The sequence below is a fragment of the Crinia signifera genome, chromosome 12 (assembly GCF_055691185.1).
Source record: "Crinia signifera chromosome 12, ASM5569118v1, whole genome shotgun sequence".
Lineage (NCBI taxonomy): Eukaryota > Metazoa > Chordata > Amphibia > Anura > Myobatrachidae > Crinia > Crinia signifera.
In genome coordinates this window covers 5,559,620-5,586,284 of record NC_139228.1, presented here as the reverse complement: position 1 = coordinate 5,586,284, position 26,665 = coordinate 5,559,620, and the positions used below count along the sequence as shown (strand labels likewise).

General features: G+C 48.1%; 1 protein-coding gene across 4 annotated transcripts in view; it reads left to right on the top strand.

Moving 5' to 3' along the window:
* DCST2 (DC-STAMP domain containing 2) overlaps positions 1-26,665 on the top strand; it is a 73,129-nt gene that overhangs the window by 31,950 nt on the left and 14,514 nt on the right. For all 4 annotated transcript variants that reach the window (XM_083166694.1, XM_083166695.1, XM_083166697.1 and 1 more), the window contains 6 exons: positions 8,866-8,931; positions 12,639-12,852; positions 12,937-13,094; positions 13,189-13,353; positions 18,651-18,818; positions 19,808-19,908. In XM_083166694.1, coding sequence (XP_083022820.1) covers positions 8,866-8,931; positions 12,639-12,852; positions 12,937-13,094; positions 13,189-13,353; positions 18,651-18,818; positions 19,808-19,908 — 872 coding nt within the window. The remainder of the gene's footprint in view (positions 1-8,865; positions 8,932-12,638; positions 12,853-12,936; positions 13,095-13,188; positions 13,354-18,650; positions 18,819-19,807; positions 19,909-26,665) is intronic.

The window sequence follows — 26,665 nt, the reverse complement described above, 5'->3', positions numbered from 1 at the left end:
AAAAACCGAAAGTATAGCGCCCCAAAGTACAGCCTCACCATTCGAAATCTGAGGTTGAGCTGGAAAAATACCCAGTGAAATAACAAGGTTCCCAAAAGAGAACTTTTAGCTAAATACCCCTAGACACAGCCCATAGTCACAACCACACTGGGAAACAGAAAGAAAGGGAGGGCTTACAAATCAGAACAGGAGTTGAAAAGGGTAAGAACCAAATAGTTGAGAGCCAATTCCCCCATAGTGCTAAATCCTGGTGTCATCAAAATAAAAGAAAAATTTTCGGTTGAAAATAAATGTACACATTACTGTCATTAATATTTTCTACCCTTTTTGAGTTTTTCTCTCTCTTTTTCCAATTTTTTTTCCTTTCCCTACTTTTCTGTTCCAGAAACCTCAGAAAGCCACCAAGCCCCTCCCCCGGGTCTTGCAAGATCGCACACTGTCCTTACGGCCCACAAATGGGTAAATACCAATACAATGGGTTAATGATCTATTGTTATGTCCTTTCCTCATCCACAGCACCAGCAGTTGGCGATAGACAACTTCTGGTGTATCCTCCTGAGGCAGGACATAAGGTATCTCAGGACGGATTGCGGTTGCGCCTGAACAAGGGGGGGAGGGGGAGGGAAATCTGGGACACATTAGTAACCATAAACCCACAAATCATAGAAAAATAGTTCGAAAAATCTGTCGCACTCCCAGCAGAGAAAAATACCCATTGTGAATACGCGATACCCCATAAAGCGAGTAGTCACAATATATTTTTCAGTAAATCTTGAACAAAGTCCCAGTAACTTTAAGCATTACTCCTAATGTTACCAAGGGCAACCACAGCCACCATCTTGTGAAAAGCAGTCCAAGTAATGCACAAAGCATTCCCCTTCTACAAAGAATGAAAAGGGTTGTAAAATGCATTTACATATAAATAGGTGCAATCACAATACCCATGTCTTCACAGACAGATGTGGATAAAGAAGGAGAAACAGGCCTGATTATAGCTTTTGCCATGGGTAAAACTGACACAAGAGACCATGTGATTTAGAATATTAGACCTGCTGAGGGGGCGACAGATATAGTGACGTAAGAAACCTGGTGATGCCAGCCTGACCAATGTCGTACTGCAGTGTGCAATTAAACCCTATTATTTGAGCACTTCCTACTTGTCTACACAGTGTAGTTGCCATAGCACTACTGGTAAACAAAACTGAGAATGTGGTGTTGGGGTGTGTTTTAACTGTTTATGCTCCTCATATAGTCTGGACACTCCTAAAATTCTGCCTAAACATGTGAAAAATATTCATCAGCCAAGTTCACTAAATGGGAACTTGCATTGATGTTACCATGTAAAATGGGTAATATTGTAAACCCAGCAACACTCTTACCAGGTGTGCCCGCCAAAGGCACAAAGGGTGGATTGGTGCTGAGGTTGCTGGAATGGTGGAATTTAGTGGGAGCCGAGACGAATATGATTGCATGACATGTTTGAGTCAGACCTTTTGCAGCATGCCCCCAAAGGGTGGTAACAACCCATTGGAAGAGGTAATTCATTTTTTTTTCGTTCTTTCCACAACACCGAGAGGGAAAATTGTACACTGGCTATACCGTAATAGATGGAAAAGGCATAGTAGAGGCTGAACCCATTGGACGTCTCACTTAGCAACAGCAGTCTCATTAATAGTACTGCGAACTGAGAGAAAAACAGCCAATATTCATGCCGACTCCAAGTATGTTTGTTGGGGTAATACAGAAGATCTTAGGCCCTATGGCGCCTCAGATGTTTTGTTTCAGTAGCTGGCACTCCAGTGGCGCAAGCGTTGTAAGTTTAAAAGATTTCTGACAGTCACACAGCTGCCGGACAGAGTGGCTGTTATCAAGTGTAAAGGCCACATCTTCGATGAGGATTCAGTGTCACTTGATAATGAACATGCTGGCAAGGCAGCTGGGTGAGCCATGCGCTCTGCGGATAATGTTTGTGTCCCCCCTGTAAATGTCAGTACATTCACATAGAAATACAAGATTTGTGTCCCCTGCAGGAGAAGCAGTCTGGAAGCCGAAGGGATGTGGACAGGAATAGAAAGATGGACAAGGAAAACCAGTGACTCTGAGAACATGCCAAACTGTCAGGACAGAGATAGCCCATGGCCTGACTTGTCTTGACAGGGAAGGTATGTGGAAAAAAATTAGTCCGAAATTTCTGGCGTGCCCACAGACAGGTAAGACGACAGGATCATGCCTTACTTGTCTGGGGGGAAAGAAACTGCAACGGTTGTTCCCACAGAGCCATCTCCACATCCCTCCTCCAGCAGGATCCTCTGCAGGTAATACAAAATTGGCTTCGTACAGTCCACTCTAGAAGCATTTATTTATTTATTTATTTTTATATATATATATATATATATGTGTTGACGTTTGTGTGTATAGATATAGCAGCCCAGAAGCACCCTTGAGTATGCAAGTATATTTATATATATGAAAGGTTTAAGTCATGTATGAACCTTCAGGGACTGATGGTACACCCCATAATCTCTTTTGTAGTAGTAGAATCACTCTCAGAACTCCACCTCATTGGTCCCCATCGAAACATTGCTTGGCGGGCAGCCACAGGTTATGGTAATCCCACAAGGAGATCCTAGACCACAAATGCAAGTGATGTATCCACACCTGGAAAACTGCAGCAAAAGGACTTTGTTGACACCTGTTGTGAACTGTCATAACCATGAACCAGGAGATGTTGTTGTTGTTTCCCTTGCTTTGCCATATACAGGTTGCTTGATAGACCTTTGGAAAGGACCACCCCAGATCTTGTTGACCAGCACTACCTCAATAACAAAGTCGCAGAGAGAGAGATTCGGGTACGTTCGTCCTACTGCCAAAGGAACAGAAAACCAAAAGGTCCTTACACTCGAGGGCGAAAGAAAGAAATCGCTAAGAGGCACCATTTCGGGAGGACTGGAGAGCAGCTAAGGTCAAGCAACCTGTACAAGCTACAAAAGGGACTGTGACACACCCCACTGGTAACAGGTTGGAAGGATCACTAACCAAATTTTTCCTTTCTCAGTTTTCTCTATTGTTGTGGGTCCTATTCTTGTCTCCCCCCCACTATCCGTTATCTTCAAAATCAAGGATACCGCCGCCGCACTGCTGCCAGGCATTGGACGGACAATACAGAGTTCTGAGAGTGTGTTACCCATCCCAGTTTAGGTCAAGGTAGAATCTATAAACTTGATACATTACCCAGGACCGGATGTTTGATAGTGATAATACCATCATACTTAAAAGCATACCAAAAAAGAGAGACAACAAAGAGTTCAAGGGTCTGTTGTCACAAACAATACCTACCAAAGGATGCCATATCTGAAAAACGTGTATATGTTGTAACCACCCCTGTTTTTATTTTGATCCCAAAACTGTACATTATCCTTCGTGACCCTGAGTAGATTGTTCGATAAATGCGGCCCATCGTTTATCCGTGATCCCGGATCGGCCAAGAGCAGATGGTTTACTCCCCTTATATGTTTAATTCATGGATCCCAATTTCTTTGTTAGGATTATGAATTTCTGTATTATCGTGTGAAATGTTTTGTATTGTAACAGTTTTATATTTACTGTTAAAGGGTGGACTATGGAAGTCGAGTTACACACACGCCATTTTAGGATAGTATGGCCGCCATTTTGGTTCGCAGAGTTGCGCAAATAAAGTTTACATACCCGAGTATGTGTGACAAAGTGGACCAGAAGAGTAGCCATACTATCACACATAAATTCATAATAACATACTGACACTAAATAAAATATAGTTAAAGGTTTAGAACGCCACACATAGCTTAGTTAGCCCTGCATACATCTGTCTGTATCGTGTTTAGTACCGTTCCGTTCAGTTCATTATGCGAAGTATTCCGGTCATTGCGAATATTCCGCAATATACACTGCCTGATAGTTATGGACATAATCCATATTCCAGAGACAGTTTCTGTTGAAAGTAGGTAACAAAGGAAACTAGATGAAACCAGTTCTTATCCCTGCTGACGCCGAAACCATCAAACAAAGGACTCTTAAAGTTCACTCCCCTGCACCTATTCAGACCAGGTGCAGCGTCTAACCCCCCAATCACAGCTGAACTGACATACGACCTCCGACCAATGAAAACGGCCTTTGACCTCCCCTTTCTGACCCTATAAGATAGGCGACCCAGAGCAGCCAGGGTCTCTTCGGCACATCCACCTTCCCATGACTTTTCTACCGGACTATAGTTCAGCCCTGAACGATAGTGAGCTCTGACCGGACTGCACTTCGCATATATGATGAGACGGGTAACGGTTGCATTAACGGTATTTATACTTATTGTATAGTTGGCTGGTTGTGTCTTGTATCTGTATTCTTTCTCCTTAGCAGAGCCTGTTTAGTATTCATTGTTAGCATATTGTATCACTTGTTAAACCTGTATCTTCTATTCCTGTAACCCCCTGTTGTCCATTAGGGACTTAAATACAACCTTTTTATGGAGTTCTTATCTCCTTACTTCTATACTGTGGTTTGTGTCTGTTATTCGCATTTTGCGATAAAGGTATATTACGGACACTGTCCATAAAGGTATATTCGCAGATTAGAGACAAATTACTGCGAAGGAATCTCTTATTAAGGTATTGGTTCTTGGTGTACAATATACAATACAAGGTACGCTACGCTGCGCTACGTTTTGTTCGCACGTAGTTAGGTATAAAGGGTACGCAGGTTGCGGACTTATTACGTAACCTGCGCTTTTCACTTATTGTCTCTCTGGTCATATTTAATCGCCATTAACACAGGTTAGGTTCTGGCGTTTCCCGGTTGTTCGGTGCGACGACGCTTGTGTTCCTCGGGAGTCAACTTGAAGAGGTTAACTTGCATGGGTTCCTCCACTGGCGGAGGTGGTGGTTTGGGAGTACTCAAAGATGGTATGGTAGTAGCTCGACCCTTCTCCTCGACCCTTCTCCAGGCTGTAGCAGTAAGCTGCAGGAATTGCCAGAGATGCACAGCGAGATGCTATCTGATGGACAACATTGTACTGACTGCCGGTCTGGCCCGGCTAGTCAGTATTTATGGGCTGAGCTGCAAGGTGATTGGCCGCGGGAATGACATCACGACTGAAGCTGCGAAGTATAGGCTCTGGGAACCAACAAGATGGCCGCCGCCCGTATGGCGACACAATCCAGCCGGCGAGGAATACTACGCGGAGGCGATGCAGCCGGCGCTTCCCAACCTGAGGCCTAGTAGGACGCGGAGGCCATTATGGCGGATCTCGCCTCACGCTGCCCGGAGCCAGAACGCCAGGACACTGCGCACCAGAACTGACACCCAGAGAAGGAACACATGCCATGGCGGGTGACAGAGCGACAGAGCACTGCAGGTCGGCACCGGAACCAGGAGCGGAGGTGAGCGCCAAGGTGGAGGGTATAGCGCCAGGGCACTGTAGGTCAGAGACAGCACTGGGAGCGAAGGTAACTGCCATGGTGGTCGTGACACCGTTTTTTACAATAAAAACTTATCTAACTTTTATTTTAGTTTTATGCATTAGTATGTATGTTTAGTTTTAAATGATGGTCTGCCTCCTGCCCTATGATACTATTATTCAATATGTCGACATAATTGGATGATCTATGATGATTGATTGTTTGGTCATGTGACCTTTTCCTTAAGGTGTATATACCCACACATGCCCACAAGCACTATACCTTTGATAAAGCTGTCAGGAGCGGCAAAACGCGTCAGTAAGTCCCTGCCCACCATCCACCTACCGACTTGGGATTGTAGTCTGGACCAGCCCTAGAGGATTGAACTGCCTTGACCACCCTCTTCCATCTGGAAGGCCATTTCACCCTCTGGTGCACCAGGCATCTCTCCTCCTGCTGTATAAAGACCCACCATTTCTTCAAACTGCCAGTGGATACCGGTTATTTGTGCCAATCTTGGGCCGGCCACTTGGACTTATGGACGGTGTCTGCAGAAGTATTCCAGCATTTAACCAGGAGTGGTAACTATCCTATCCACAAAGGTTTGGGCCTAATAGGAACGGACTCTCCCTCTACTTCGCTGTTCAATTGTGGGTATGGGCATTGTTTGCTATTAACTGATTTTACCTTATACGATTTTAGAATATGTATTAACCTTGATGTGGTATTAATAAATATTTATAAAGATCATCCAATTTAATTTACTTGATCAAATCTCTGGGATAAAATCCCTAGAGCGCTGCTATCCTACCTCTTTTTGCATTTTCACCTATCACACCTGCCTGCACACCTATCACACCCACCTACACACCTGTCACACCCGCCTGCACACCTTTCACGCCCACCTGCACACCTGTAACACCTGCTTGCACACCTATCATGCACACCTATGACACCCGCCTGCATGCCTGTCACACCCGCCTGCATGCCTGTCACACCCGCTTGCACACCTGTCACACCCGCCTGGACACCTATGATACCCACCTGCACACCTGTCACACACGCTTGCACACCTTTCACACCCACCTACACACCTTTTACACCCACCTGCACAGCTCTCACACCTGCCTGCACACCTATCACACACACACCTGTACACCTGTCTCACCCGCCTGCACACCTGTCACACCCACCTACAGATGTCATACCCGCCTGCACAGCTATCAAATCCCACCTGCACACCTATCATACCCACCTACACACGTTTCACACCCGCCTGCACACCTGTCACACCCGCCTGCACACCTTTTATACCCACCTTCACACCTGTCCCACCCACCTGCACACCTATGATACGCACCTGCACACTTGTCACACCCGCTTGCAAAACTATCATACCCAACTGCACGTATTTCACACCCACCTGCATACGTATCATACTCGCCTGTACACCTGTCACACCCGCTTGCACACCTGTCACAACCACTCGTACACTTATCACACCCGCCTGCACATCTGTCACACCCACCTGCACACCTATCACACCCGCTTGCACACCTGTCACACCCGCCTGCACACCTATGTTCTTCGCTCCATATGGGACACAGGTCGGACAGTAGAACCGGGCACCAAATGGTTAAAACTTTTGCCTCTGGACAGCCCAGGCTCCTACTCCCCCTATGCCCCGACTTCAACCCAGGCAGCCAGTTGTTATTTGGTGCCAGTAGGAGCTGCAGCACCTTTTATAGCAGGGGCTTCCTTACGCGCTGGACACTGGTGACCACAGCCGGATGCCGTGGAGAAGGTAAGCGGCTCCCTTTCGTCCGCAGGGAAATTTCTTGGGCAGGTCTTTGCCAGATTTAAGCTTTAGGGCATCAGTCCAGGTCTTCCAGACCCTAAACCAGGGGCAGCCAACTCCAGTCCTCAAGAGCTACCAACAGTTAACATTTTCCAGGTCTCCTCACAGAATCACCAGTGAAGCATTGAGCTCCACCTGTGGATCTTTTAAAATGTGTGAGTGAGTAATGAGTGCACCTGTGTACCCACGAGGTGAGTTGGAAAATATGAACTGTTGGTAGCTCTCGAGGACTGGAGCTGGCTACCCCTGCCCTAAACCAACTGAAAAACCTACTGCTTGACAGGGAGGACGTCCACCCGGGGATCCCAGCGTAGGAGGTCGGCTGTTTCGTTTCTCGGCCATCTGGCAGAAAACCACAATGGATGCTTTGGTTTGTGACATGGTCTCCTGGGTCTATGCTCTCACCTTTCCCTGGCATCCCCCTGTCAGTTCTATTCCACCAGTTTGCCATTGGATCCAGAAAAAGCAGGGACTCTGCAGGATGATAAATGGTCTCTCCTGGTTTCTAGGGTTATTGTTCCAATTTCCACTGCTCAAACGGGTGCAGGTTTCAATACTAGCCCCTTCTTGGTTCAGAAACCCAACGGCGTATCGTCCCGTCCTCCGCATAAAGTGCCAGAACAGGTTCCTCTGGATCCTGAAGTTCTGCATGGAATCACTGTGTTTCATCGTTTTGTAGCTGGATATCTATGTGCCCATTCTCCCGGAAAACCCGCGTTTTCATTTTGCTGCGCACTTCCGTTTGGACTATACACAGTGGTCCATTGGACACGACCAGATCACCTCCCCAAAGTGGTCTCTAGATTCCAAATGAACCAGGAGATTATTGTTCTGGCCCTCTGGGATTCTCACTCCTCTCCTGGGGAGGCCTTTTTGGATGTAGTATGAGCCCTCTGGATTTATGTCACACGAAATTCTGCAAGTCAAATGCTCCATTTGTGCTCCATTGTTTTCACAAGCGACGTTTGCCGGCGTCCAAACAGAGGCTGGCCTGCTGGCTCCATTCTACTCTTCAACAGACTCATGTGGACTCTGCTGTTCCACTGACGGCCAAGTCTGTGAGTTCTTAGTGGGCTGTTTGCGGAGGTTCTTCGGCAGAACAGCTCTGCAGGGCGGTTACGTGGTCGTCTCAGCCTTCCAGCATTGCTCGGGATGTCCCAGTGTCAGCCCTGTGTCTCCTATGGAGCGAAGAATGAATGGAGATTTATGTTCTTACTTGTTAAATCTCTTTCTGTGAGATCCATAGGAGACACAGGGATCCCTCCCTAACACACCTGAATGTATGTTGTGTTCCTCTGGTGTCACTGTACCTTTTATGACTTGTGTGTCTAACATTCTTCCTTCCTCTTCTCACTCCTGCCTTGGGCTTGCTAACCTAACTGGCTCCCTGGGTTGGAGGCAGGGCATACCGGGAAGAGGAGCCGGGGCTGCCAAGTTTTAACTGTTTGGTGCCTGGTCCTACATCCAACCTAGGATAAGAACATCAATCTCATGTTATACGCCCACTGTAAAGTATCTATATAGCTGTCCCAGATCCAGCCAGTGTGATATTTGCCTGATAGCAGTATGTTTGTGTTGCAGCGGTCACCCTGTTCTGCATCATCCCATCCTACATTCAGACAGCGGTCAGAAAGCACCTGAGAAACCGTAAGTTATAGAATGTTTGTCAGTTTTTTATGTTCTGCTTTTGCTGTGGGCATTGTGGCTGTGCTGTCCTTTGCTGTGCTCTTATTCCCACTCTCCCCTGTGTGCAGATGCTGTGGGCATTGTGGCACTGCTGTCCTTTGCTGTGGGCTTATTCCCACTCTCCCCAGTGTGCAGATGCCGTGGTCATTGTGGCTCTTCTGTCCCTTGCTGCGGACTTATTCCCACTCTCCCCTCTGTGCAGATGCTGTGGTTATTGTGGCTCTGCTGTCCTTTGCTGTGGGCTTATTCCCACTCTCCCTTGTGTACAGATGCCGTGGTCATTGTGGCTCTGCTGTCCTTTGCTGTGGTATTATTCCCACTCTCCCCAGTGTGCAGATGCTGTGGTCATTGGGGCTCTTCTGTCCCTTGCTGCAGACTTATTCCCACTCTCCCCTGTGTGCAGATGCTGTGGTTATTGTGGCTGTGCTGTCCTTTGCTGTGGTCTTATTCCCACTCTCCCCAGTGTGCAGATGCTGTGGTCATTGTGGCTGTGCTGTCCTTTGCTGTGGTATTATTCCCACTCTCCCCTGTGTGCAGATGCTGTGGGCATTGTGGCACTGCTGTCCTTTGCTGTGGTATTATTCCCACTCTCCCCTGTGTGCAGATGCTGTGGTTATTGTGGCTGTGCTGTCCTTTGCTGTGGTCTTATTCCCACTCTCCCCTGTGTGCAGATGCTGTGGTCATTGTGGCTCTGCTGTCCTTTGCTGTGGTATTATTCCCACTCTCCCCTGTGTGCAGATGCTGTGGTTATTGTGGCTGTGCTGTTCTTTGCTGTGCCCTTATTCCCACTCTCCCCTCTGTGCAGATACTGTGGTCATTGTGGCACTGCTGTCCTTTGCTGTGGTCTTTTCCCCACTCTCCCCTGTGTGCAGATGCTGTGGTCATTGTGGCTGTGCTGTCCTTTGCTGTGCTCTTATTCCCACTCTCCCCTCTGTGCAGATACTGTGGTCATTGTGGCTCTGCTGTCCTTTGCTGTGCTCTTATTCCCACTCTCCCCTCTGTGCAGATACTGTGGTCATTGTGGCTCTGCTGTCCTTTGCTGTGGTCTTATTCCCACTCTCCCCTCTGTGCATATGCTGTGGGCATTGTGGCACTGCTGTCCTTTGCTGTGGTCTTTTCCCCACTCTCCCCTGTGTGCAGATGCTGTGGTCATTGTGGCTCTGCTGTCCCTTGCTGTGCTCTTATTCACACTCTCCCCTCTGTGCAGATACTGTGGTCATTGTGGCTCTGCTGTCCTTTGCTGTGGTCTTATTCCCACTCTCCCCTCTGTGCAGATGCTGTGGTCATTGTGGCTCTGCTGTCCCTTGCTGTGGTATTATTCCCACTCTCCCCTGTGTGCAGATGCTGTGGTCATTGTGGCTGTGCTGTCCTTTGCTGTGGTCTTATTCCCACTCTCCCCTCTGTGCAGATGCTGTGGTCATTGTGGCTCTGCTGTCCTTTGCTGTGGTCTTATTCCCACTCTCCCCTCTGTGCAGATGCTGTGGTCATTGTGGCTCTGCTGTCCCTTGCTGTGGTCTTATTCCCACTCTCCCCTCTGTGCAGATGCTGTGGTCATTGTGGCTCTGCTGTCCTTTGCTGTGGTCTTATTCCCACTCTCCCCTCTGTGCAGATGCTGTGGTCATTGTGGCTCTGCTGTCCCTTGCTGTGGTCTTATTCCCACTCTCCCCTGTGTGCAGATGTTGTGGTCATTGTGGCTCTGCTGTCCCTTGCTGTGGTCTTATTCCAACTCTCCCCTCTGTGCAGATGCTGTGGTCATTGTGGCTGTGCTGTCCTTTGCTGTGGTCTTTTCCCCACTCTCCCCTGTGTGCAGATGCTGTGGTCATTGTGGCTCTGCTGTCCCTTGCTGTGGTCTTTTCCCCACTCTCCCCTGTGTGCAGATGCTGTGGTCATTGTGGCTCTGCTGACCCTTGCTGTGCTCTTATTCCCACTCTCCCCTGTGTGCAGATGCTGTGGTCATTATGGCTCTGCTGTCCTTTGCTGTGGTCTTATTCCCACTCTCCCCTCTGTGCAGATGCTGTGGTCATTGTGGCTCTGCTGTCCTTTGCTGTGGTCTTATTCCCACTCTCCCCTCTGTGCAGATGCTGTGGTCATTGTGGCTCTGCTGTCCCTTGCTGTGGTCTTTTCCCCACTCTCCCCTGTGTGCAGAGGGATATGTGTACATGGGGACGGTTCTGTAGAATTACAGGTTGACTGATTCACAGTTGGACGCCATGACGCTATGTTGAGTGATTATCGGCAGGCTGTAACGAGTCCGATCGCACTGAGGATATAGGAAGGGACCTTGTGTGGGAGATGATGGGGAGTACATGTACAAGTATGGCCATTTATGGGATGTGTATATGCTGTGTAGGTGCAATCTTATATGACCTGCCGTCTGACCTATGGCTGTGTCTGTGCATCTGTATATGCACCCCACAGCCCCAGGGCAGGTGACCACGGAATCTCTCACCCTTTCCCCCCTCTCCTCCGCCAGCCTTGGGTCACAGTGTTATGTCCTCTCTCACCCTTTCCCCCTCTCCTCCGCCAGCCTTGGGTCACAGTGTTATGTCCTCTCTCACCCTTTCCCCCTCTCCTCCGCCAGCCTTGGGTCACAGTGTTATGTCCTCTCTCACCCTTTCCCCCCTCTCCTCTACCAGCCTTGGGTCACAGTGTTATGTCCTCTCTCACCCTTTCCCCCTCTCCTCCACCAGCCTTGGGTCACAGTGTTATGTCCTCTCTCACCCTTTCCCCCTCTCCTCCACCAGCCTTGGGTCACAGTGTTATGTCCTCTCTCACCCTTTCCTCCTCTCCTTCACCAGCCTTGGGTCACAGTGTTATGTCCTCTCTCACCCTTTCCCCCTCTCCTCCACCATCCTTGGGTCACAGTGTTATGTCCTCTCTCACCCTTTCCCCCCTCTCCTCTACCAGCCTTGGGTCACAGTGTTATGTCCTCTCTCACCCTTTCCCCCTCTCCTCCACCAGCCTTGGGTCACAGTGTTATGTCCTCTCTCACCCTTTCCCCCTCTCCTCCGCCAGCCTTGGGTCACAGTGTTATGTCCTCTCTCACCCTTTCCCCCCTCTCCTCCACCAGCCTTGGGTCACAGTGTTATGTCCTCTCTCACCCTTTCCCCCCTCTCCTCCACCAGCCTTGGGTCACAGAGTTATGTCATCTCTCACCCTTTCCCCCCTCTCCTCTACCAGCCTTGGGTCACAGTGTTATGTCCTCTCTCACCCTTTCCCCCCTCTCCTCTACCAGCCTTGGGTCACAGTGGTATGTCCTCTCTCACCCTTTCCCCCTCTCCTCCGCCAGCCTTGGGTCACAGTGTTATGTCCTCTCTTACCCTTTCCCCCTCTCCTCCACCAGCCTTGGGTCACAGTGTTATGTCCTCTCTTACCCTTTCCCCCTCTCCTCCACCAGCCTTGGGTCACAGTGTTATGTCCTCTCTCACCCTTTCCCCCTCTCCTTCACCAGCCTTGGGTCACAGTGTTATGTCCTCTCTCACCCTTTCTCCCCTCTCCTCCACCAGCCTTGGGTCACAGTGTTATGTCCTCTCTCACCCTTTCCCCCTCTCCTCTGCCAGCCTTGGGTCACAGTGTTATGTCCTCTCTCACCCTTTCCCCCTCTCCTCCACCAGCCTTGGGTCACAGTGTTATGTCCTCTCTCACCCTTTCCCCCTCTCCTCTGCCAGCCTTGGTTTCCGTGCTCAGATACACCAAAGACCAGTTCCAGTTTAATTTAACGGTGATCCACGCGTTTGAAGTTCAGGTGAATTCCAACAAGAGTATCCTGCAGGTGGCTGGCGCCATCATAGAGGAGATCCAGGAGAACATGAAGCCCTACATGGTGGTTCTCGGCTTCTTCACCTACTCCATGATCTTTGTCATTGGCTACATCTTCATAATGTAAGACACATGTATCCATGCACTTGTATGTAGCATGCCATCACATACATACCTCTTACTATCTATGTGTGGTCCTCTCCTCAGGGCCATGCGTTACCACCAGAAGTACCTGTACGATGACCACTTTGACAATGTCTACATTACACGGGAATTCATCCAGGTCGATGTTATGATGATAAGAAGCAATTTGCCGTCGTTACTCCCTCTCTCCTCCACAGAAGCCTATGACTACATCCGCCCCGGTATGGGGCAGGCGGGCATCATGGGTACATGTCTGGGCATGGCTGTGTCATACTATCAATAAACACAATTAACTCTTTATTCCCCTAACCCCAGGCTCCATCGTCCTGACCAGAAGTGAGAGGAAAGGCTACACATTCGCAATTATCAATGTCTTCCGGAATCTGCTCATCGTCTTCTTGTTTGTGTTATTCGATTATATCGTCTTCTGGCTCCTGGATATGGCGGCATACCATCTGAAGGCCGACGTGGTGGCCCAAGGTGGGTGAATCCCAGTGCTGCACCCCATGGCTCCTCCGCAAACTGAGACTAATACTTGTCTGTTCCTGCCACTGACCAATCACGCGCACACAGACCGTAGATGAACGGTGACCCCAGAAGTCAGGCACGCATGCGCACACACACACACACACATATATATATATATATATATATATATATATATATATATATATATATATATATGCAGGTGCGGTGCTTGGCACTCCAGGACTTAGTACAGCAAAACAAATGACACGGAGGTCTAGGCTTTTAGCAACGTTTCGAGCTTTATTCGCTCTTCTTCAGGCTCAACACAGAAATGTAAGAAAGAACTAACCTTTATAAGATGACCCTCCACCATGCTGGGGCTGCTGCGCTCCCGTCCCGTGGTCCGGTATCAGTGACGTCACACCTGCTGCGACGCGCGCCTTCCGGCGCCCTGGGACTGTTGGGTGGTTGCCAAGCAACCCCTACAAACAAAAAGTGCAACATACATGTTAAAAACTGACAAGAATAATAATCACATAAGTCACACATCGTATTCAATGTGGTGAGAGCAATACTATGCAAAATGGAAATATACAGGGCAAAAAACATTTGATCTACGCAAAAAGTCAAAGGGCTCTGACGACATGCCTGCACAAGTAGAAATGAATATGCGTATTGAACTTAAAGGCAGAGAAGTGGTACTTGAAACAAATTTATAAAAAGCAAGTCAGGCTACAGTATTCATTGAGGCCAGAAGGATGCACCGTATTTAACCGGTGTATCCATCTAGCCTCCCGTTGCAGCAATAATTTGCCGCGGTCACCACCTCTGATGCTGGCTGGTACTTGATCGATTATTTTGTAACGTAAAGTTGCCAGACTGTGGCCTTGTTCTCTGAAATGCCGGGGTACGGGCTGCTCTGTACCTGTCACTTTCATATCCCTCGAGGTTTTCGGATTAAGAACGCACCCACTATAGGTAAGAACAACCCTGAATTTTGCCGCAAGTGGGTTGCGATTCTTAATAAATGTAGTTTAGATCTCATTTTGTTGGTTATCTCCGAGGCCACGGTGGAATTAACTGCTGTCAAGGAGAAAATAGATATTCTAGAAAAAAGCAGCCTGCAACACTTGCAGGAAGATACTGCCAATAAGTGGATTGAAAAATTGTCTACACAACTCGACGAATATCGCCGAGAACTTATCAAGTTTAAGCGCAACAAGCTTGAAACGGTCCATAGAGACTATACTGAAAACAACGTCTATTTGTGGACACAAAATTCTGCATCAGGCTCTAAACAGAGAGAGCGCAGAAAACATTGGAGAACCAGGAAACCCTGGGGTGAAACCGATACCTCCAGTGGAGGCCATACCACCCAAAGTGAGTCAGACGAGAATCAGAAGTCTAAGAGACCCCCTTTAGGGGTAAGTACCCGGGCTCGGATAGCCGGGAAAAGCGCAAAACAATCCGACGGGGCGGCCAGTGCCTCAGGATCAGCAAAAAACAAGAAAAAAACAAAGACGTAAATAACCTGATTTTCAACTTATCGGACAAACAATTGACATCTACAGAAATGACCGTTTTAAGTAAAGGCCTCAATTTCGTGCCATCAGTGGGCCACGATGACTTCCAGTGGCAGGTGGAGTCCTTTAAATTTAACAGAAAACTTCGCCTTAAAGAATATTTCGATAAAAAACCAGCTGAGGCATTGATCCAACCCTCCATCAACAAGACACCTACCCTAAATATTAAGGGCACCCCTAAATTTGACCCTGTGACCAACAATCAGACTTTAAAATGCTTTAATAAAGTCTTGGACTTTAAAGCCAAAGAGATCGGTAAAAAAAAAACCTTTTCGGGCTAATCTGAGTAAGAACGAACTGACAGCACTTAAAAATCTCAGTACAGATGATACCATAGTAATCCGCCCTGCGGATAAAGGGGGAGGTATTGTTGTGCAAAATATCGATCAATACCGCACAGAACTCTTAAGACAATTGGAGGATGTTGATGTATACAGACTTCTACAACAGGACCCTACTGCACAGTTTAATGCTGAACTTTTCCGCATTCTGGAACGAGCCTATTTGGCAAACATCATCACAGCAGCCACGGCAAAACTACTGTATGAGGAACACCCGACTGCACCGGTACTCTACTCGATACCGAAGTTGCATAAAAATGCGGTTAACCCCCCAGGTCGGCCCATCATAGCCGCCAGGAACTCCATATACTACAAAATTTCGAAATATCTTGACTCTTATCTCCAACCGACCATTCAAGCCCAAACTACATACCTCAAGGACACTACTTCCCTACTGGTGAAATTACAAAATCTTCCTGAAATACCCAAGGACAGTTTCTTATGCACCCTGGACATTGTGTCTTTATATACTAATATCCCGCAAGAGGCGGGGGAAGAGGCAACCAGAAGATTACTTGCTGCTAGCCCGTTATACAATGGTCCTGATTTAACATTCTTCATTGAGTTGTTATCATTAACTTTGTCCAAAAATTATTTTTTATTTGATGGGAACTGGTATTTGCAGCGCCGGGGCTGCGCAATGGGTTCTTGCGTAGCTCCGGCGTTCGCAAATGCCTACATGTTTGATGTAGAACGTGATTTCTTTTTTAGCAATTCTGCTATTTGTGACAAGTGGTTCTTTTTTACCAGATATATAGATGATCTGCTCGTCATCTGGACTGGTGGCGAGCAGGAATTCATAGATTTGGTGGAATATGTGAACTCACTGGATAGTACCATTAAGTTTACATATGAAATCAGTGCTAGTACAGTGCATTATTTGGATGTGGTTCTTCATCTACAGAATGGTCATATAAAAACTTCGTTATATAAGAAACCGACGGATCGCAACACCATGCTGCATAGTTCCAGTTTACATCCTATTGCCACTGTGAGGGGTTTGCCCTACTCACAGTTCTTACGCGTAAGACGCATCTGTGATAACATCATAGAAGCAGAAACAGAAATTGATGTAATGATAAAAAAATTTTTGGTCCGCGGTTACAACCCAGTAGAGTTACAGAAGGCCAAATTAAAAGCCATGTCCATTCCGCGTGAAAAAACGCTTGAACCTAAGAACACTGAACCTAACTCTGCACTGGTCAAAATTCCTTTTGTACAAAAATACCATAATGCCAGCACTAATATAGTCAAAACAGCCAGGGATCTTTGGCCAATGGTCCAGAGAGATCCTGCCCTTAAATCTTTCAACAAAAGTTCTATATTACCCAGTTTCCAGAGACAGCGTAATCTAACCGATTGGTTAGTACGCAATGATATCACGGGGTTTAATAAACCTACTTCTACTCATTTCATGACGAAGAAACCGGGATGTTATCGGTGTATCAACTGCATCACATGCAGTTATCTAGAAACAGGCAGCTTCTTTTGTCACCCCCATACAGGAGTCAAAATCCCAATAAAACAGGTCCTCACATGCACGAGTATGTACATTGTATACATTATCAAATGCCCGTGTGGGCTTTGGTACGTGGGTAAGACCACTAGGACCCTAAAAGAGAGAATGGCGACACACAGGTCAACCATCAGGCACTCACTGGAGGGGAAAGTGACAGGTACAGAGCAGCCCGTACCCCAGCATTTCAGAGAACAAGGCCACAGTCTGGCAACTTTACGTTACAAAATAATCGATCAAGTACCAGCCAGCATCAGAGGTGGTGACCGCGGCAAATTATTGCTGCAACGGGAGGCTAGATGGATACACCGGTTAAATACGGTGCATCCTTCTGGCCTCAATGAATACTGTAGCCTGACTTGCTTTTTATAAATTTGTTTCAAGTACCACTTCTCTGCCTTTAAGTTCAATACGCATATTCATTTCTACTTGTGCAGGCATGTCGTCAGAGCCCTTTGACTTTTTGCGTAGATCAAATGTTTTTTGCCCTGTATATTTCCATTTTGCATAGTATTGCTCTCACCACATTGAATACGATGTGTGACTTATGTGATTATTATTCTTGTCAGTTTTTAACATGTATGTTGCACTTTTTGTTTGTAGGGGTTGCTTGGCAACCACCCAACAGTCCCAGGGCGCCGGAAGGCGCGCGTCGCAGCAGGTGTGACGTCACTGATACCGGACCACGGGACGGGAGCGCAGCAGCCCCAGCATGGTGGAGGGTCATCTTATAAAGGTTAGTTCTTTCTTACATTTCTGTGTTGAGCCTGAAGAAGAGCGAATAAAGCTCGAAACGTTGCTAAAAGCCTAGACCTCCGTGTCATTTGTTTTGCTGTACTAAGTCCTGGAGTGCCAAGCACCGCACCTCCATCCCTTTCTGCAAGCGCACCTGGGCATTTGTCTGCTGTTTATCATCCAAGGGAGTGCCTTTCTTCCACATCTTGCTATATATATATATATATATATATATATATATATATATATATATATATATATATACACACACACACCATATATCCTGTATGGCAGATGAACGGTGACCCCAGAAGTCAGGCACACACACACACAGACCGTATATCCTGTATGGCAGATGAACGATGACCCCAGAAGTCAGGCACATACACACACACCGTATATCCTGTATGGCAGATGAATGGTGACCCCAGAAGTCAGGCACACACACACACACACACACACACACCGTATATCCTGTATGGCAGATGAATGGTGACCCCAGAAGTCAGACACACACACACACACACACACAGACTGTATATCCGGTATGGCAGATGAATGGTGACCCCAGAAGTCAGACACACACACACACACACACAGACCGTATATCCTGTATGGCAGATGAACGGTGACCCCAGAAGTCAGACACACACACACACACAGACCGTATATCCTGTATGGCAGATGAACGGTGACCCCAGAAGTCAGACACACACACACACACAGACCGTATATCCTGTATGGCAGATGAACGGTGACCCCAGAATCCAGGCACGCACACACACACACACAGACAGTATATCCTGTATGGCAGATGAACGATGACCCCAGAATCCAGACACACACACACACAGACTGTATATCCTGTATGGCAAAAGAATGGTGACCCCAGAAGTCAGACACACACACACACACACACACACACACACACACACACACACAGACAGACCGTATATCCTGTATGGCAGATGAATGGTGACCCCAGAAGTCAGACACACACACACACAGACCGTATATCCTGTATGGCAGATGAACGGTGACCCCAGAATCCAGGCACACACACACACACACACACACACACAGACTGTATTCGTCCAATGTTGCTGCATGTAATGACGAGATCTCCGCCCACAGCTCCGGTGCTAGTGAAGCTGGCTACGACCGGGACCGGATTCTTCCATGAGATCTTCTCAGGGGTGGTCGAGGCATTTAATATCCTCCAGAATGCGAACATCACCATCTTTTCTAAGAAGTGCCTCATCCGTCCCTCACCACCAGAGGTCAGCGTGTACCTCCTGATCGGTACGTGGCCACAGCCTGGGCTACTACATTCATGATTCAGGGGTCTGCAGATTCTGGGGAGTATATGTGGTAAGCCCCCGCCCGCCGCAGTGGTGTCAAACTCATGGCCCTCCAGCTGTTGTGGAACTACATGTCCCAGCATGCCCTGCCACAGATTTTATATAATGAATTGCTAAAACTGTGGCAGGGCATGCTGGGACATGTAGTTCCACAACAGCTGGAGGGCCATGAGTTTGACACCAGTATGGTAAGGTATCAATAAGGATCTATTCTGGCGTTAATATGAGTATTGGCAGTGTCACCACTGGATGGCGCTCTTACTCCTTGCCCGGAACTTGGCATCCTGTCTCTGCAGTTATTGGGTGTGGTATGAGGGTCCGACAGTCGGGATCCCGACAGTCATTATCCCGACGTCGGGATCCCGAGTGGCTGGACCCAGACAGCATGGCGAGCGCAACAAAGCCCCTTGCGGGATCGCTGCGCTCGCCACTCTGCGGGCACGGGGGCTCGCTACGGGAGCCACCTATTTTATTCACCCTCTATGGGGGTCATGGACCCCCACGAGGGAAAATAGCAGGTGGCCGTCGGGTACCCGGCTATCGGTGTTTTGACAGTCGGATACCGACGTCGGGTAAATGCCTGTCGGGACCCCGTCCGGCACCCGTAGTTATTGTACAGTATTCCCTACCCTTGTACATCCCTAACTCTATGGGCCCAATTCAGACCTCATCGCTGGGGTGTGAGTTACGTGAATGCATCACAGCTTTTTAATGCAGGCTGGGAGGCTGCCAGGTGGTCGGGTTTGGGGGTGGCACCCGCCCATTTCCTGGGAGGACCTCTGACAGTGCTATTCGCAGCCTTGCACATGGGCGGTATTTCACTCTGGCGGGGCGGTGGCTAAATAATCTCAGGGCTCCGAAGGTCAGATCTGAATTGTCCCTGTGTGTCTGTCCATAATAGTGACTGTCCAGTGTCCTCTGCCCATACAGGAGCGCTGCACGGAGTGGCCTTCCTCATCAGCTTGTTTGGTATTTACATCCAGAGACTGCAGTGCGTCATCTGCGCATCCTACTATCCGACCCGTGAGCGGGTAAGATGGGCATATCGCTAATGGGGGTACTGAGCACTTACACCACTGCACAGCATCGCTCTGTCCCACCTAACCCCTGACAGGTACATAATGACATATCCTGCAGACTATTACATTACTGACCTCTCTAGTGACCTGCAGAACATCGCTCTGTCCCATCTACCCCCTGACAGGGACATAGTGATATATCCTGCAGATTATTACATTACTGACCTCTCTAGTGATCTGCAGAACATCGCTCTGTCCCATCTACCCCCTGACAGGGACATAGTGATATATCCTGCAGATTATTACATCACTGACTAGTGATCTGCAGAACATCGCTCTGTCCCCCTACCCCCTGACAGGTACATAGTGATATATCCTGCAGATTATGACATCACTGACCTCCCTAGTGACCTGCAGAACATCGCTCTGTCCCCCTACCCCCTGACAGGTACATAGTGATATATCCTGCAGATTATGACATCACTGACCTCCCTAGTGACCTGCAGAACATCGCTCTGTCCCCCTACCCCCTGACAGGTACATAGTGATATATCCTGCAGATTATGACATCACTGACCTCCCTAGTGACCTGCAGAACATCGCTCTGTCCCATCTACCCCCTGACAGGTACATAGTGATATATCCTGCAGATTATGACATCACTGACCTCCCTAGTGACCTGCAGAACATCGCTCTGTCCCATCTACCCCCTGACAGGTACATAGGGATATATCCTGCAGATTATTACATTACTGACCTCTCTAGTGATCTGCAGAACATCGCTCTGTCCCATCTACCCCCTGACAGGTACACCGTGATATATCCTGCAGATTATTACATTACTGACCTACCTAGTGATCTGCAGAACATCGCTCTGTCCCATCTACCCCCTGACAGGTACATAGTGATATATCCTGCAGATTATTACATTACTGACTAGTGATCTGCAGAACATCGCTCTGTCCCATCTACCCCCTGACAGGTAGATAGTGATATATCCTGCAAATTATTACATTACTGACCTCTCTAGTGACCTGCAGAACATCGCTCTGTCCCATCTACCCCCTGACAGGTGCATAGTGATATATCCTGCAGATTATTACATTACTGACCTGCAGAACATCACTCTGTCCCACCTACCCCCTGACAGGTACACAGTGATATATCCTGCAGATTATTACATTACTGACTAGTAACCTGCAGAACATCGCTCTGTCCCATCTACCCCCTGACAGGTCCATAGTGATATATCCTGCAGAACATCGCTCTGTCTCATCTACTCCTTGACAGGTACAAAGTGATATATCCTGCAGATTATTACATTACTTACCTCCCTAGTGACCTGCAGAACATCACTCTGTCCCATCTACCCCCTGATAGGTACATAGTGATATATCCTGCAGAGTATTACATTACTGACCTCTCTAGTGACCTGCAGAACCTCGCTCTGTCCAATCTACCCCCTGACAGAGACATAGTGATATATCCTGCAGATTATTACATTACTGACCTCCCTAGTGACCTGCAGAACATCGCTCTGTCCCATCTACCCGCTGACTGGTGCATAGTGATATATCCTGCAGATTATTACATTACTGTTATTACATTACAATGCAGAACATTTCATTTGTCAGATTTCGCCCTAAAAGCACAGATGACTTTAACCCCTTTAATTCTGAGATTTGCTAGTATATAATGTATCTGCATTGTTTTCCCCAGCACCTGCCCTGTTAGAACCTTTGTAGTAAATGTAGTGATGTAGTGAATGCAGCGATAATAGTAAATGTAGTGATGTAGTGAAGGCAGCGAATGTAGTGCGTCACGCCTGTGGTTAGATCTTGGCTGGAAATAACTACAGGCGTAGGGGCTGAATTTATTGACTATAGCAGATAAACAATTGGTAAGTTTGAGGAATGGTATCACAGAGGATCACAGGCTGTAATGAATAAGCATAAATGACAATAGTGAGATTGGTATTAGCTGCAGTGTGTGCACTGATGGAGTCCAATAACCTACAGCATAGATGGGAGGAAGCTGGTGCAGTGCTGAACACACTGATGGAGTCCAATAACATACAGCATAGATGGGAGGAAGCTGGCGCAGTGCTGAACGCACTGATGGAGTCCAATAACATACAGCATAGATGGGAGGAAGCTGGCGCAGTGCTGAACGCACTGATGGAGTCCAATAACATACAGCATAGATGGGAGGAAGCTGGCGCAGTGCTGAACGCACTGATGGAGTCCAATAACATACAGCATAGATGGGAGGAAGCTGGTGCAGTGCTGAACACACTGATGGAGTCCAATAACATACAGCATAGATGGGAGGAAGATGGCGCAGTGCTGAACGCACTGATGGAGTCCAATAACCTATAGCATAGATGGGAGGAAGCTGGTGCAGTGCTGAACGCACTGATGGAGTCCTATAACATATAGCATAGATGGGAGGAAGCTGGTGCAGTGCTGAACGCACTGATGGAGTCCAATAACATACAGCATAGATGGGAGGAAGATGGCGCAGTGCTGAACGCACTGATGGAGTCCAATAACATACAGCATAGATGGGAGGAAGCTGGTGCAGTGCTGAACACACTGATGGAGTCCAATATTATACAGCATAGATGGGGGGAAGCTGGCGCAGTGCTGAACGCACTGATGGAGTCCAATAACCTATAGCATAGATGGGAGGAAGCTGGTGCAGTGCTGAACGCACTGATGGAGTCCTATAACATATAGCATAGATGGGAGGAAGCTGGTGCAGTGCTGAACGCACTGATGGAGTCCAATAACCTATAGCATAGATGGGAGGAAGCTGGCGCAGTGCTGAACGCACTGATGGAGTCCAATAACATACAGCATAGATGGGGGGAAGCTGGCGCAGTGCTGAACGCACTGATGGAGTCCTATAACCTATAGCATAGATGGGGGGAAGCTGGCGCAGTGCTGAATGCACTGATGGAGTCCAATAACCTATAGCATAGATGGGAGGAAGCTGGTGCAGTGCTGAACGCACTGATGGAGTCCAATAACATACAGCATAGATGGGAGGAAGCTGGCGCAGTGCTGAACGCACTGATGGAGTCCAATAAGCTATAGCATAGATGGGAGGAAGCTGGTGCAGTGCTGAACGCACTAATGGAGTCCAATAACATACAGCATTGATGGGAGGAAGCTGGTGCAGTGCTGAACGCACTGATGGAGTCCTATAACATAGATGGGAGGAAGCTGGTGCAGTGCTGAACGCACTGATGGAGTCCAATAACATATAGCATAGATGGGAGGAAGCTGGTGCAGTGCTGAACACACTGATGGAGTCCAATAACCTATAGCATAGATGGGAGGAAGCTGGCGCAGTGCTGAACGCACTGATGGAGTCCAATAACATATAGCATAGATGGGAGGAAGCTGGTGCAGTGCTGAACACACTGATGGAGTCCAATAACCTATAGCATAGATGGGAGGAAGCTGGTGCAGTGCTGAACGCACTGATGGAGTCCTATAACATACAGCATAGATGGGAGGAAGCTGGCGCAGTGCTGAACGCACTGATGGAGTCCAATAACCTATAACATAGATGGGAGGAAGCTGGTGCAGTGCTGAACGCACTGATGGAGTCCTATAACATACAGCATAGATGGGAGGAAGCTGGTGCAGTGCTGAACGCACTGATGGAGTCCAATAACATACAGCATAGATGGGAGGAAGCTGGTGCAGTGCTGAACGCACTGATGGAGTCCAATAACATACAGCATAGATGGGGGGAAGCTGGTGCAGTGCTGAACACACTGATGGAGTCCTATAACCTATAGCATAGATGGGAGGAAGCTGGTGCAGTGCTGAACGCACTGATGGAGTCCAATAACATATAGCATAGATGGGAGGAAGCTGGTGCAGTGCTGAACGCACTGATGGAGTCCAATAACCTACAGCATAGATGGGAGGAAGCTGGTGCAGTGCTGAACGCACTGATGGAGTCCAATAACCTACAGCATAGATGGGAGGAAGCTGGCGCAGTGCTGAACGCACTGGAGTCCAATAACATATAGCATAGATGGGAGGAAGCTGGCGCAGTGCTGAACGCACTGATGGAGTCCAATAACCTATAGCATAGATGGGAGGAAGCTGGTGCAGTGCTGAACGCACTGATGGAGTCCAATAACATATAACATATAACATAGATGGGAGGAAGCTGGCGCAGTGCTGAACGCACTGATGGAGTCCAATAACATACAGCATAGATGGGAGAAAGCTGGCGCAGTGCTGAACGCACTGATGGAGTCCTATAGCATAGATGGGAGGAAGCTGGCGCAGTGCTGAACGCACTGATGGAGTCCAATAACATACAGAATAGATGGGAGAAAGCTGGCGCAGTGCTGAACGCACTGATGGAGTCCAATAACCTATAGCATAGATGGGAGGAAGCTGGTGCAGTGCTGAACGCACTGATGGAGTCCAATAACATACAGCATAGATGGGAGGAAGCTGGTGCAGTGCTGAACGCACTGATGGAGTCCTATAACATACAGCATAGATGGGAGGAAGCTGGTGCAGTGCTGAACACACTGATGGAGTCCAATAACATACAGCATAGATGGGAGGAAGCTGGTGCAGTGCTGAACACACTGATGGAGCCCTATAACATATAACATAGATGGGAGGAAGCTGGTGCAGTGCTGAACGCACTGATGGAGTCCAATAACATATAGCATAGATGGGAGGAAGCTGGTGCAGTGCTGAACGCACTGATGGAGTCCAATAACATACAGAATAGATGGGAGAAAGCTGGCGCAGTGCTGAACGCACTGATGGAGTCCAATAACCTATAGCATAGATGGGAGGAAGCTGGTGCAGTGCTGAACGCACTGATGGAGTCCAATAACCTATAGCATAGATGGGAGGAAGCTGGCACAGTGCTGAACGCACTGATGGAGTCCAATAACATATAACATAGATGGGAGGAAGCTGGCGCAGTGCTGAACGCACTGATGGAGTCCAATAACATATAGCATAGATGGGAGGAAGCTGGTGCAGTGCTGAACGCACTGATGGAGTCCAATAACATATAACATAGATGGGAGGAAGCTGGTGCAGTGCTGAACACACTGATGGAGTCCTATAACATATAACATAGATGGGAGGAAGCTGGTGCAGTGCTGAACGCACTGATGGAGTCCAATAACATATAACATAGATGGGAGGAAGCTGGCGCAGTGCTGAACGCACTGATGGAGTCCTATAGCATAGATGGGAGGAAGCTGGCGCAGTGCTGAACGCACTGATGGAGTCCTATAACCTATAGCATAGATGGGAGGAAGCTGGCGCAGTGCTGAACGCACTGATGGAGTCCAATAACATATAACATAGATGGGAGGAAGCTGGCGCAGTGCTGAACGCACTGATGGAGTCCAATAACATACAGCATAGATGGGAGGAAGCTGGCGCAGTGCTGAACGCACTGATGGAGTCCAATAACATACAGAATAGATGGGAGAAAGCTGGCGCAGTGCTGAACGCACTGATGGAGTCCAATAACATACAGAATAGATGGGAGAAAGCTGGCGCAGTGCTGAACGCACTGATGGAGTCCAATAACCTATAGCATAGATGGGAGGAAGCTGGCGCAGTGCTGAACGCACTGATGGAGTCCAATAACCTATAGCATAGATGGGAGGAAGCTGGTGCAGTGCTGAACGCACTGATGGAGTCCAATAACATATAGCATAGATGGGAGGAAGCTGGTGCAGTGCTGAACGCACTGATGGAGTCCAATAACATATAGCATAGATGGGAGGAAGCTGGCGCAGTGCTGAACGCACTGATGGAGTCCAATAACCTATAGCATAGATGGGAGAAAGCTGGCGCAGTGCTGAACGCACTGATGGAGTCCTATAGCATAGATGGGAGGAAGCTGGCACAGTGCTGAACGCACTGATGGAGTCCAATAACATACAGAATAGATGGGAGAAAGCTGGCGCAGTGCTGAACGCACTGATGGAGTCCAATAACATACAGCATAGATGGGAGGAAGCTGGTGCAGTGCTGAACGCACTGATGGAGTCCTATAACATACAGCATAGATGGGAGGAAGCTGGTGCAGTGCTGAACACACTGATGGAGCCCTATAACATATAGCATAGATGGGAGGAAGCTGGCGCAGTGCTGAACGCACTGATGGAGTCCAATAACATATAGCATAGATGGGAGGAAGCTGGTGCAGTGCTGAACGCACTGATGGAGTCCAATAACATATAACATAGATGGGAGGAAGCTGGTGCAGTGCTGAACACACTGATGGAGTCCTATAACATATAACATAGATGGGAGGAAGCTGGTGCAGTGCTGAACGCACTGATGGAGTCCAATAACATATAACATAGATGGGAGGAAGCTGGCGCAGTGCTGAACGCACTGATGGAGTCCTATAGCATAGATGGGAGGAAGCTGGCGCAGTGCTGAACGCACTGATGGAGTCCTATAACCTATAGCATAGATGGGAGGAAGCTGGCGCAGTGCTGAACGCACTGATGGAGTCCAATAACATACAGAATAGATGGGAGAAAGCTGGCGCAGTGCTGAACGCACTGATGGAGTCCAATAACCTATAGCATAGATGGGAGGAAGCTGGCGCAGTGCTGAACGCACTGATGGAGTCCAATAACATATAACATAGATGGGAGGAAGCTGGTGCAGTGCTGAACGCACTGATGGAGTCCAATAACATACAGAATAGATGGGAGAAAGCTGGCGCAGTGCTGAACGCACTGATG